General features: G+C 34.5%; 1 protein-coding gene and 1 pseudogene across 1 annotated transcript; both read right to left on the reverse strand.

Moving 5' to 3' along the window:
• Positions 1 to 698: 698 nt before the first annotated feature.
• OR4P61 (olfactory receptor family 4 subfamily P member 61) lies at positions 699 to 1649 on the reverse strand. The gene has a single exon (NM_001391223.1). It carries the CDS (start codon positions 1647 to 1649, stop codon positions 699 to 701), a length of 951 nt encoding a protein of 316 aa, NP_001378152.1.
• Positions 13906 to 14548, reverse strand: OR4P67P (olfactory receptor family 4 subfamily P member 67, pseudogene; annotated as a pseudogene).

The raw sequence follows: 15071 nt of genomic DNA on the forward strand, positions 1-15071 counted from the left end.
AAAAGAGAATTTTGGTAAGAAGTGTTAATTTACAGTGCATGTTTGTGTGTGTGATTTGAGTATTTTTATACAAATCAGCTATTTTTGTTATAAGAACAGACTTTATGAGTAAGAAATTTATCACATACTCAAACTTTGTTGGAAAATTGGAAAATAGATATGAATAAGCCTAAAATAATTGACCCAATACTGTACTATGTTTCCTAATTTCTAGGTGTCTCAGCTGGCTAACTGGACCCAGAGTGGAATCTTTCCTTGTCTACAGATATAGCAATATGAAGACAAACTATATTAAAGTAGAGAAATAACTGAAGGGAGTATATATTAGCAAAATTGTGGCATTTAATGTTTAAATGGGTCACTCAACCAAGAAAATGCCTCCTATAAGGGATAAGAAGCAAAGCTGTATGACAAGATGTTCGTATATTCCTTCATTAAATATTTATTGGGCTCCTAATATGTGCTATACACTTTGCCTATTACTAGGAAATTTGCAGTGAAATAAATATGACAAAACACCTACTTTCATGGAACTTAAAGTTTACTGAAGAGTGAAAACAAGGGAAGCACATCAGGGAAGGAATATGAAAGAGAACCACTGATGGAAGCTGTTAAGACTTGACTTTTACACGTTCAGACTGATTTTCCCATCAACAGCAGGGAATTAAAGAAAGGGAGTGTAATGTAAAGATGTCAATTCACATCAAAAGATGAATAGCCTTCAACTCATTGGCTTTCCTTTCATTGCACCAAACTTTCCTTATGGCATTTTTCATCTCCACATTTCTAGGTGTGTAGATAAGAGGGTTGAGCATGGGGACAATAATTGTGTAGAAGAGTGTAAACACTTTATCTTCTGGTAAAGTTGTGGCAGGTCTAATATAAACAAAGATGACAGGTGCAAAAAACAGGATTACAACTGTGATGTGGGAACTGCAAGTAGAAAGTGCTTTGTGGCGGCTTTCTGCAGAATATGCTTTCACATTATATAAGATCATAAAGTAGGAGGCCATCAAAACCAAGAAGATCACCAGTCCCATCAGACCAGAATTGGCAATGACTAAGAAACCAATTTTGTGTGTATCAGTGCAGGCCAGTTTCAACAAAGGATATATGTCACAGAAATAGTGATCTATTTCATTGTGGCCACAGAAAGGTAAAAAAATAGTAAGCAGAAACAGTCCAAGGGAATGCCGAAGCCCCCCAACACATGATGCTATGAGAATTGAGTTACACCTTTGCCTATTCATGATGATGGCATAGTGAAGGGGTTTGCAGATGGCCACAAAGCGGTCATAGGCCATTCCTGTGATGATGAAGACCTCAATCCCCCCAAAGAAGTGTGTGGTAAAAAGCAGAGTCATGCAATTTTTATAGGAAATGACATTCCTTTCTGTCAGTAAGTTAGTCATAAGTTTGGGTGTCACAGTGGAGGTGTAGAAGAGGTCTGAGACTGCAAGATAATTAAGAAAGAAGTACATGGGCTGGTTAATTAGCTGACTGCATGTGATAGAAATCATGATGATCAAATTCCCCAACCAAATTGCTAGATAACAGAGTAAGAAAAATAAAAAGCAGAGGATTTGTACTTTCTTGTTCTTAGAAAGTCCCAAGAGAATAAATTCAGTAAGATTATTGCTATTTTCCATGGTCTGATGCTCAAGAAAGTTATCTGAAATAACAAAAGTAAAAAAAAAAATCACTCATGAGAAAATGAAGATGTAATATGTAATTAAAGAGGCACTAATGCATTTTTCAAAACCTCAGCCATTTTGAGATCCATTGAATCACTGATTCATTTAAAAAAAGACTTTTGAATATCTAGAGCCAATATCCTTCTAAGAACTGAGGATACAATGGTGAATTAAAGTTCCAACTTTTGTGTAATTTCAATTCTTTTGTGAGAAATCAAGAAGGTATACTCATCAAGAATAAAAAAAGAGGTAATCCGAAGAGTGTTAAGTAGGGTGAACACATTAATGTACCACTGTAGGATATAAAATGGAGGCTACCATAGAACTTACCTGATTAGACAGCTTCTAAGGAGAGCACAAAAGTGGTGGAGGGTGTGTGGATGATTTATACAGTGCTTGGCATATAGTCAATGATAAATAAATATTAACTAAAGAAAAATTTGGGAAGTAAACAATGTTCTATAATCTTTAAGGAATAATATGTCATTAGAAATAAGCTGTCATCCATTAGTCAGGTAGTTCATGATGAAACTGAAGAACAAATTATTTTTCTGAATTGACTTGTAGTCCATTTTGGACTTATAAGAGGAAATAACGTAGAAATTACTGCATGAAACTTTTATATTTCTTAAAAGTTATTTGTAGCTTCTATAGGATAATGGAGCCACAACTCTGCTTTTCCTGTTTATTTCTCTTGCAGGATTATAGTAAAAACAAAATTAGTTTTAAAAAGTCATTCTTGGTTCAACCATTTTTAAACGAATTACAACACATGTTTGGGGGTTGGCTCAGTGGCAGAGTGGTTAAGTTTGTGTGCTCCACTTCAGTGGCCCGGGGTTCAAGGCTTTGGATCCTGGGTGCGGACCTACACACTACTCATCAATCCTTGCTGGAGTCACATCCTACATAAAAATTAGAGGAATATTGGCACAGATGTTAGCTTGGGCCAATATTCCTCATCAAAAACAAACAAAAACACATATGTTTACGCATCATTGATGCCTTCTGCTTTTTATATCAAATTGAATGCATTCTACTCTAAGCAAGTTAAACTTAATGCTAATGAAGAGATAAGTAGTTGAAAAATATTTTTTTAACTTTAGAATTACTTAAGAATGAGTGATGATTCTTTATGAGAAATATATAGCCAAATTTCAAAAATTTTTCTGTTTATGTTTAGTTACATTATATCCAAGAGAAATCAATTTAAGTAAATTGTTAACAATGGCTATCTGATGATGGTTGGACTATAGAGATTTTAATTTCCCAATTTATCTTTTCTTTATTTTCCAAAATTTTTACCATAAATGTATTTACTTTTAGGAAAAAATGAATATTTTATAAACAAAAGTGTATTTTACATCACTAATGATTATGACTTCAATTAATTTGAAAATATCTTTATAAATATGATTGTACATTTATGGTTCAAATGTAGTTTAAAATATTTAAGAAATGTGTTCACTGCAGTCTGGAAGTCCACTTAGATTTTTACATAAAACTAGGACCAGGAATTCACACTGATAACCATTTATCCCTAAGTGATAATTTCATGAGAAACAAAAATGCCTGGATTTTTGTCATGTTTCTTTTATTTGAATGATTGATGAGACATGCGACTTCTGTTCAAATTTGCCAAATAAATAGGAATATTTCAATTCTCTGTGTCAATAATACCAAAGGTTTTGAAATGTCAGACAAATGAATTAGGACTCACAAAATTCCAAATCATAAACTAATTTTGAATACTGTTGTCACAAGACTGTGACTCTGGGTGTGGAGTGAAGAAATTATTTGAAGATCAACATGCATTTATTTTTTAAACTTTTTTCCTTTTTAGCTCGTCATCTACTCTTTCGAAATAACTAAATTTTCAGAACTTACTTGATGACATCATATAAGGTAACCAATTATGGTTGCCTAGGTTTGAAATATAATACAGAGAAGTAGATTCCTTTAATTTCAAAATAGTTCCCTCAAACACAATACAATAAAAATGATGCAGCCTGCTTTTCTCTATCATGTTCTCCCTTTGCTTCTTAGAGAATACACCCACACAAGCAGCACAATTCCATAAAATAATCTCTTCATAGTCTCTCAAATAGAAGCAGTTATATTTGCATTCCAAGTAATCATCTGGTAAATGTACTCTATCATTAGACAAAATTCCTAGTTTCTCTCCCATCCTTCTGTTTAATTGTTCTTTCCCTAGGATTTCAGGCTCTCATCCATACAATAAAGGAGTTGGATTAGATAATCTCTGAAGATCTCCCCAGATTCTGATAGTGTGTGACTGCTGATTCTCCATTAGTCTGGGGAAAACACCTGTCTGCTTCCTTCTTGCCTCCCTTACTCCCCTGGATGTACTGAGACTATGGAAAATATAATATCAATGAGTGACAATTTTATTACCATTTCCGTGCCTCAGTTTCCTTCTCTGTAAACTGAGATAATGATAATACCTCCACGCGGGGTGATTTTTTTTTTTTTTTAGTTAAAACAGTTAAATGAGAAATTTCTTAGAACAGCGCTTGGAAATTATTACACATTCAATAATTATTAGCCACCTTCTACAATTACAAAATGTAAGATCAAGGCACTAGGGAAATTGTAAGCATACCAGGTTGAGTTATATCTTGTAGTATCCCTCTCTTCACAATATTGGAAATATCAGAAACTTTGGAGATAGACACTAGTTTGGAACACAGCTCTGAAATTTAAATGTAAGATTCTTCAACTCCTTGAGTATTTTTTCCCTTCATCCATAAAATGAGCATCACAGTGCCTAACTTACAGGATTGCTGTGGAAATCAAATTAAACTATACATATGAAGCTCAATGCTGCAAAACATACTAATGCCCCCTGTTTCCTCTTTGGAACCCCCCTACTGTCACAAATTTAGGAGGTACTCAAGATATTCAAGTAGCAGCAGATGCTAGCAATTATGAAGATACATTCTTGAGCTATATAAAATCAGGTGGGGTCCTGGCTTTAAAATTCACCTGGAGCATGATCTTAGGCAAAATACATAACCTCAACTTCTTCATTTATAAAATGAGTAGTCCTATAATTGACTTTGAGTCTGTTGTAAGGACTTGATGAATTAATTTATGTAAAAGCTTAGCACAGAATCGGTATATATTAAGATTAAAGATTTAATAAATATTTTTATCATTGATATTACACACTTTTGTCATATTGGAGAGCATAAGCTTAAATTTAGAATAGTATGTCATCTTGTTATTATTCTTGCACATTTTGAAGACCTTATTAAGAATATATTATATTTCAACATGGATAAATGAAGGTAGGTAGAGAAGACATAGCATAGTTCCCCTGCCATGAACAATCTATTATTTCTCATCTGAAGGCTGGGGTTCTCACACTGGTTAAATGTTCTCTCATTAAACCAAATTTTTACCTTCTGTTCACAGTTGAGCTAACCTTACCCCCACAAACCCGAAGTTAAACTTCTTGCTTGTTCTAACCATTTAATGCTTTTTTTCCCCTTTCCTTTGGATTCATTAACCTTACCCAAATTAGGTGGATGTTTATAAGCCTCTTTGACAATTTTTCTTCATCTCAAAAAAAAGTCTCTGTTAAACTTTGAAAAAAGAAACATACCCTATAGATATTATGCATTGAAGTAGGTGACTGAAAAATTTGCCATACATTTTTGCTTCTGCATAGTCTTAGAATCGTACCGGTATTTTGCCTTTTAATCATTTTTTATTGATTTCCTTCACTGACATTCTGTCCACTGACCTGCTGGGCTGGTACATCTTTCTTTATATTCAACTTTCTCCCATTATGGAATATGGAGGGCTAATGATGTGATTAAATTTTAAAATAAAACAAGTAAATCTAGTAATATTTTGATAGCTGCTGTGGGATGTGGCACCAATACCTCAAAGAGCTGACGCACTAATCTAAATTCATTACAGCTTGGTTTGTTACAGTTGGAAAGTAAAGCAGAACTTTTCCAAAAATAGTAAAAATAGCATTTTTTAACGATTATGGCTTTTTTCCATGCAAAGGTTTATTAGAGGGATTAAATACTAAATACAATCAGAATGATTCAAATATTCTTTTAAGGAAAATTACCAGTACATATATGCACTGAATTTAACTTACCAGCTGCTCATTTCACCAGACAGATTTCATGTAAGCTGAGGTTTCCACCTAAGCTAAATTCAGAATTAAAAAAAAAAATTGCTGTACAATAAATAATAAATCTAAATTATATAAAGTCTTATTAGAGAACTCTTGTGAATTCCATCAAAAGAGACACATTTGGGAAATTTAACCAAATTTGAGATTTTTTTCAGCAAACTATTTTTCCATTTCTAAAAAAAGAAAGTAGTGTCTCTCTGATATTTACCTTTGCCTCTGTGGAAAATTTATATATACAAAATTCTTCCTATATATATAAAATTGAATATATATGTTCATTTTGATATCAAGTTGGCATCTAAATTGAATTCTGAGAAAACACACTATGTAAAACAGCTCTCAATATCTCTGAGGGTTTAGAAATTTCCTATTAGTATACTTTGCCAAAGTTTAAACTGTAGCTTAAATTTCTCCCTAGTAAGTAGTTATGCCAAAGTCAATAATTATATTTGCCTATTGCATCAAGATCCAAGCACCAAGATTAGACATGAGACACGGGAATTATAAGAATATGTTACACAGTGCTCATATGTCAGGACAGGTGGACCACCAGGTGGCTAAAAGAGGCTGAGGGGAGCTGAAATGGGAAATACCAGAGAACTATATAGTCATGATTAAAAATACAAAGCAAACCAAGAATTTAAGATTGAACTTTTCCTAGAAAAGCAAGATTGCTAGAATGCTGGAATTTCTAATTGATGCCTGGAAAACACTCCTTTTCTTTACGACTGTTCTTTCCGGAAGCCCATCTGCTCCCATGGCTTCTCCTGCCAGCTCTTCAGATAGCTTACAAATTTCTCTCTCGCTGGCAAACTCCTTTCCAAAAATATATTATTTGTTCTGATTAAAATCACACAGGCGTATATTTTAGAAAATATAGAAAACTATAACAAAATAAAAGGGTCTCATTAATGTATTCGTTGAAAAGTATTTACTGTCACCTAAATCTAAAAAAAGTCTGAGTTGGATAAAACTCAGTGTAGAGCATGCATATACTGGTGGATAAAACAGACATAGTCTTTGCCCTCAATGAGGATAGACAATAAACAAGAAAACAAAGAAATGTACAACTACAAATAGTATATTCAAAAGAAAAGAGCACAGTGCTGTTAATCTTTTTCTTTTTAATTTATTGAAGTTTTATTAAATAGAAAATCTTTGACTCTTTTATGTCATACAAATATTTGTTACTTGATTGTCTCTTGAATTTGTCTTTAAGTAATCCTACAAGATAATTGTATTTTCTCATCCTTTTTTATACCTAAAAAAATATTGTCTTTATATTTGATCTAAAGTTGGATCATGTGATTGAATTAACATTTTAAAAATTTACTTTGTTGTCGGCCTGACAGTTTGTCTGATCTTTTCATTTATCATGGAAATTGTTTTAAACAGCTGTTGTCTATGAATAGATCTATTTTTATGTTTATTTTTAATTCAGCAATGTTTTAAGGCTAATATCTGCATGCTTAAATTTTTAATTTTTAAGTTTTAGTTCCTATTTCAAGAAAGTTATCTTTAATGGGAATTTCTTTTGATCAATCTGTTTTCAGAATGTAATGATAGGAAGACTTACAATTCTTATAGTATATCAATTTATTTCTCTGAAATATCAACTGTAATGTCCTTTACTGATTTTATCTATTTTTTTATGTTCTTCACCATATCAAGAAATCTTCTCAAGTCTTCACTATTTGATTGTAGCACTTTATATTTTGTTTCTTAATACCTTCAGATTTGATTTTAGTTTTTCTGTTTAGCTTTATTTTCTCCTGTAATTCTTCCTAGTCTAAATATTTCTCTTTTCACATCCATTTCCTTTTTAATATCAATTCTTTCTCCTTAAAACATTTTACTTTAGTTTTTTAGACATCCTCTTGCAACCTATTGAAGATAGCAAAATTTTTTTCTTTCTTGTTCTCACAGGAAATAATTTTAAGAGTTATGTTCTTTCTCTAAGCTTTCTGGTAATATTTCCCTTTTCGTTTTTTCTGCAATATTCTTTCACTATCTTTTATGGGTTTTTTTTTTCTATTCTTGGTGAGATAAAATATCTTCAGAACAAGTGTTTGCCAACTGACAGGTTATTTGCATTATCCTCCATTAATTCTGTATCCTCCTGGGTAAAGCTGAAGTCTATCCTTTGATCTACAGCAGTAACAAGTGGATATGCCTAACTCCTTGACCATGTTACTTTATCAACCTGGTTTTGATGATGAAATTTTGGTCCAGATGTTTGTCTGCCTCTGTACTCTTAAGTCCAAGCATGCTTGGTATAGTCTAATTGTTCACATCTTTTTATTCCATGTAATTTAGATTAAAAAAACTCACTCAGGTTCTTTGTTGCATCAAAAGAATCCACAAGATGTGTCTGGAAATGCATTAATAGCTAACATCCAACGTCAATCATAATTGAATGATTACTGTGCCAAGTAGTGTTCTAATTTGTTGCTCATTTCATACTTGCTAATCCTATGGTTAGCTACCATCATTATTCCCCCTTTACAGCTGAGAAGACTGAGATACAAAGTTGAGAAGCTTTCCCTAGGCAATAGATGTGTGTGTGATTGAGGGGGCTCTAAACCCAGACAGCTTGGTTTCAGAGTCCGCATGGTCTACTGGTTCCAGGAGACTCTACTATAGGCTTAAAGCAATAACAGGGTTTTACATCATAGTAAAATATTTTTAAACTCTATAGTATTTAGGTGTTTCTTACAAGTACCTAATCTTTACCATTTTGCTCTATTTTCCTCAGTATCTACTTCCTTCAATTAACATTTTGCCCTCTACTCTTCCCTGAGTCTACCTTTAATCACTAAATTAAGTTTCATCAATTCTAGCCTCTCTATTCTGAATATAAAGCAATTTGGAAAGCTTTGAATTTCAATCTCCTAACTCTTGGAAGAGAGAATTGAATATCATTTATTCATTTTAAATAACATTTTTTTTTCATTTTTTGTCTATGTTTTTGAAATAGTGGATATTTAGGAGACCTGATTCAGAGACTGCTAAACATAGACTATATTTATATTATCTCAGACCCTATTTTCTAAGTTTCTTGACTATAGCATTAAATTCTCAGTTTCTTCAAGTTTACCTCAATACTCTAACACTACCACTTATTACATTGTTAAAACTCCTTCCGTATTTCCCAATTTAGCATGTGCTCTTTTCTTTTAAGCTAAAATTCCCCTTCCTATATTAGATGGATTATTTATTTATGAAGCGTGAAAGCATATGTAAAATGTTCTATGCTTCATAAATAAATAATGCAGGCAATATAATCAGAATATTATGCTTTTAGCCTAGAAACAGCTTATCTCAGATGTCTCTCTCTTTAAATCAACCATTGGCTGCAATGGTTTAGTGGAGCATGCCCTGAGCTGGGAGTTAGAGACACATTTTTTGGTATCAATTACATGAGAAAGACACTAAAATTCTGTGATATTTTATTCATCTGTAAAATGGGCTAGATTCTAAACATATGAAAACAAAAAACAATAGGCAAAATATCTAGAATTAATAAGAAAGTTGGTAAGGTAGCTTGATCTAAGATATATATAAACAAAATTAATAGCTTGCATCTAATCTAGGAATAAAAGTTAGAAAAGGAGAAAAGAAGTTCTACTTACAATAGTAAGAAACCAATCAGTTATTTGCAAATAAATTTTAATAACAGAATATCTGGATCAATAGGCAGAAAACCATATGAACTTATTTAAAGCCATAAAATCACTGACAGAATTATAAATTAACGTTTAGGTGAGGAGATAATATCATAAAGACAATAATTTCCAGAATTAATATATAAATTAAATTTCTTTAAAAATCGGGATACTTTTCGTTTTTCTTTTTAATAAAATGATCCTAAAGTTTATGTAGAAGAATGTGTTCAAGAAGAAGCAAAAGAAAAAAATGTATCTATTAGTTGGGATTGCTGTTAGTTACATTTATTTGAAAACAATTTAGGAACGTCAACAAGTAATTTTTTTAATATCACAATAAATCTGTAAGAACACAGTCGATATGCACATAGGGTTTATTTACAACCATGACATTGTTAACTGAATCACATAGTTGCTGATGTGGTTGCTTGAATAATTCATCCAGAAGAAAATCCTTCTAGATTCTTGCTCCATCACATTTATCATGAAGTATTTTCTCTTATGGCTGAAAAATGCTACTCTACCTAAAGTCTTATGTTCATGTCTCAGGAAGGAATAAAGAACAGCAAAAGGAAAGAAAAAACATTTATCAGGAAACAAAACTGACCCAGAATTCCAGAGTACACTCCCAGCTAAGTTTCATTGGTGTCAGCTGTGTAAATAACTAACCTAGTTACAAAAGAGGACTGAAGAATTGCTAGCAAAAGCCATCTCAGAGGTTTGATAGTAATAAAAAAGAAGGAGAAATTTGGGTAGGCTTTTGGCAACATCTGAAATAGTATGCAAATAAGATTTCTGAAGGAGGAATTGCCTTCTCAGATACCAGGTCAATAAGGAACTGATTTTGGAATGGATGCATAATTTTTTGGAAGAGAATTTGGACCCCAGAAAGATTTCTAAATATATGTAAAGAATGTAACATATGATAAATATATGGTTCTATCAATATGCCCCCCATGTTTAAGACTATATTCTCTGTCATTAGGAAATTTTCTCATATATTTATTTAGCAGGTATTCAATCAACAAATATTTATTCACTATTTATTAATGCCATCCATTATTCTAAGAACACAGTGAAATAACCACAGATACCCCTGCTTTAATTTTAATTGAGCTATTCAGTAAATAGAGCAATTACATAATGCATAAATGCATACCTAGGACTTAGACTTAGAGTTTGAATGATATTGCTCAGTTGAGAATAAAAGTCGGGGTCAAGTGCAGCAGAAATGAGACAAGAATGGGGGCTGTTACAATTATTCAGCCAGGAATGATGGGTATGTGAGTTCAAGGGAAAGGTCTGAGTAGGAAGATTAAAAATTTGGACTCATCTGCACATAGAGAGTATTTAAAACCATTAAATTATATGAAATAACCAAGATTGGGGGAAAAAAAAGATCAAGGCCTGAGCTCCATGACTGTCCAATATAGAGAGGTGAGTAAGAAAAGCAAGAGCCAGAAAAAAACCTGAGATATAATTTTTAGACATGAAAGGAAAACCAGCAGAGTATGGTGGCCCCAAATCCAAGTCAAAATGTCATGAAGTAAAAAGACCAATCAACTCTGTGAAATCCTGGAGATATTGATAGGGGAGTGATTGACAACCTTGATATAAGCAGCTTCAGTGAAGTAGTTGAGGTGAAAATATGATTTGAGAGCTTAAAATAAACCTGGGGAGAGGGAATCAGATACAGAGAGCATAGGAAGAAGAGAAATCAGAACTGGGGAAATTGGGAAGGGAAAGCAGGGACAAAAGAGGTTTCTGTTTGGCTTTATTATAGATTAGAGAATTAACAGTTTAGTATGTTAAAGGATAAATTTTAAAAGAAGATATAATTGTGATTTTCATCCAGATAATGAATGAACATGTCAAAGATTTTATCTAACTTGGTATTTAATGCAGAAACAAATAAAGATATTACCGTTGGTTCAGTCAAGAACAAAGTGCACCACACGTTTATAGTCTGCTAAATCAATCTATAAGTGAATGCAAAAGTAGCAAAATATCCACAAGGCTACGATCAATTGTATTTCACTGTACACAATTTGTATTTCTATTGGCAGGCATTATTTGTGTTGCTATCATTTCCTATGAGTCGACTTCTCTAGCTATAGAGTCGTAAAATATCCTAGTCAAAGACAATAAAATGTGGATAACCTGAATGGCAGAACTAGTAAGGTCACTCACTGCATTGCAAAGAATCTCGTCATGTTTCCCTGCAGTGGTATGCTGATACTGCTGATCCAACTGGAGAGAGAAAAATTGCTGATGTGGAGAAAGACCTGAGAATTAGTCATTAATTACTTAAGTGATGATGAAATGATGCTCTTGAGAAGGTGAGAAGGGAGGAGATCCAGTGCAAGAGTGAAGGAGGCAAATGAGGAATTCCCTGCTTAGTGGTTGGTGTTACCGATGTCTTTTGCTCCATATTCTCCAATAATCCCTGTTCAAAACTTTTATTCCAAAAATAAAAATAAAAGAGAAACGTTTGTATTAATTTTTGAAGTTTTACTTTTCAATAATGCAAGTCTGGCTGGCTGGAAGATAGAGCTTATGAAACAGAGGCAGACTTTAAGGCCTTGCTGGCCTTCTTACCAGAAATCCTGCTAATTGTACACCAGAAAGTGATCTTTCACATTTGTGCTGTGATGCTGTTCTCTGACACGTGCACTGTTCAAGCCCACTCAGGAGCTTTGGAATAACCGTCGAGAACTAGAGAAAGAACAACCAGGAAATTATATTAGGATATTTTTCAAGACTGTGTAGCAGGTGATATTTGAAGTTTTATTTCTGGTCATTTTAAACTGAGTCACAGCATTATGCAATTTTTCTACTTATATTCTTCACCCATTTTGGGAACCCTCAGCAACAATAACTCATTTTAGTTAGTATGCCTTCTATACTAACCTGAAAACAGTTTCTTATGCAAGTGTGTCATGTCATTGCAGTTTCTAAATACCTTTGAGATCCTCCTCTGTCCTAATGAATTATCCAGTGGCTTGATTTTGCTCCTAGCCATTTCTGACATTGAGCAAATTTCCTCCAATTCCTACTGAAAAAAACTGCCTTTAGCTTTTTTTTATAAAAAAAGATTGGCACCTGAGCTAACAACTGTTGCCAATCTTCTCTTTTTTTTTTCTGTTTTTTCTCCACAAATCCCCCCAGTCCGTAGTTGCATATTTTAGTTGTGGGTCCTTCTAGTTGTGGCATGTGGACTGCAGCCTCAGCATGGCCTGAGGAGTAGTGCCATGTCCGTACCCAGGATTCGAACCGGGGAAACCCTGGGTCACCTAAGTGGAGCATGTTAACTTAACCACTTGGCCATGGGGCTGGCCCCCCTGCCTTTAACTTTTAGAATGAAAAAAAACTTACCCATTGAGTTTAAACGATATTCTCCACTTACCCACTATGAGAATAATTTGATTTCACCAGTAAGAGGAGCATGACTGTAATGTAAGCATTCCTTAACCTTTTTCCATCCTCATACCCGCACTGCTCCAGAGGAAAGTCATCATCAGCATGAGTACTTTTCTGAGGCATAACAGGGGATTGGGCCATAAAAACAGCTCATGCTTATTGAGCACTTGCTGTGTGACAAGCAGTGTTTTAGCCCTTCACACATAATCTTCACTAGACTCTGAGTGTGTATTACTATTGCTTCCATTTATAGATGCTTTCTTGGGCATACGTCCTCAGAGTAAGTAATTCTGGGTCTGGAACTCATGCACATAACTGATACACTGTAAGGTGCTAAAATTAGCCAGAGAGAAGGGGTTGATTTATATATGCAGAGAGTTGGGAAAGAAAGTAAGTTAGAACAAAAGAAAAACATGCTAATGTGGGTCTTGGGAAAGAGTACTGGTGTTGGGCACGTGAGAAACTCCAGAACGCCACTGGGTACAAAATTATCAGAGTAGAAGGTGAAATTTTTGAGAAATATTGTTGCGGAAAATAAATTAGATCTTTTAGAATATTCTCTAAGTGATGCAAGTGAAAAGTAGGAATCATTTTTTTATCACTGTTTGGTGGCTGGAATTGGTTCACTGAATAGACTCATACACGAGAATGAGCTGTATGGGCTCACAGTGTTGACTTGTACTGCACACTGCCTTTGATGGTCTGCTGCTAAATATCTAAATTAGTTACACAGCCAAAGGATCGACAGGGCAAGGAAATATAAATCAGAAAACTAGGAAAGAAAGCACATCAGAGAGGAGGCCTGGGTAAATCAAGGAAATCGTATACTTTTGCACATATTTGTGCCTATGCCTGTTGCTAGATACAAGAAACATAAGCATGCATCATATATTTTATACATTTCAAGGTAGGAAAGTTATGTATTCAACCAGCTCTGTAGCGAAAGTCAGGGAGCCTTTCCATTTATTTCCTTACTTCCTGTGATATGGCACCATAGTTTCTTTATAGGTTTTTCATCATTTCTTAGTGTATATATCAGAGGGTTGAGTATGGAGGCAATGATAGTGTAAAAGAGAGCAAACACTTTGTCTTCTGGTAAAGTAGTTGCCAGTTGAATATAAATAAAGACTCGAAGGGCAAAAAAAAGGACCACTGCAGTGATGAGAGAACTGCATATGGAAAGAGCTTTGTGACAAGTAGCACCTGACAGAATACAAGATCACAGTATAAGACATCAACAAGACCACAAAAGTCACCAGACCCAGCCGGCCCAAATTGGCAATACCCAGGAAACTGATTCTGCTTGTGTCAGTGCAGGCCAGTTTCAGTAAAGAATACACATTGTATTGTGTATTGTAGTGATCTATTTCATTGGGACCACAGTAGGATAGAAGGATGATAGGGAGAAACTGATCAACGCAATGTAGAAATCCCCCAGCACAAGAAGCAATGGTCATGGCATCACACTTCTGCCTGCTCATGATGACAGTGCAGTACAGGGGCTTGCAAATGGCCCTGTCGCGGTCATAGGCCATCCCTGTGAGGAGGATGACCCAAATTCCCCCAAAGAAGTGCATCATAAAAAGCTGTGTCATGCAGCCATTGTAGGAAATGGTCTTCCTCTTTTTTTTTTTTTAAGGTATGCTGTTTTTTTGCTGAGGAAAATTGGCCCTGAGCTAACATCTGTTGCCAATCTTCCTTTCATGTTGGGTTTTTCCTCTCCAAAATCCCAGTACATAGCTGTATATCCTAGTTGTAAGTCCTTGTAGTTCGTCCACGTGGGATGCCACCACAGCATGGCTTGATGAGCAGTGTGTAAGTGTGTGCCTAGCATCCGAACTGGCAAACCCCAGGCCATGGAGGCAGAGCAAGCGAATTTAACCACTATGCCACTGGGCCGGCCCCAGGAAATGGTCTTCTTTTCTGCCAGTAAGTCAGTGATTAAGTTGACTGTCATGGGGGTAGGTGAAGCAAAGATCGGAGAGGGAGAGGTGACTCAGGATGAAATACGTAAGCTGGTTAATAAGTTGACTGCAGGTGATAGAAATCAAGGCAACCAAGTTTCCAATCAAAATTGCAATGTAACAAAGTAAGAACGGTAAAAACCAGAGAACTTCT

Source organism: Equus caballus, chromosome 12 (genome assembly GCF_041296265.1).
Source record: "Equus caballus isolate H_3958 breed thoroughbred chromosome 12, TB-T2T, whole genome shotgun sequence".
NCBI classification, from domain to species: domain Eukaryota; kingdom Metazoa; phylum Chordata; class Mammalia; order Perissodactyla; family Equidae; genus Equus; species Equus caballus.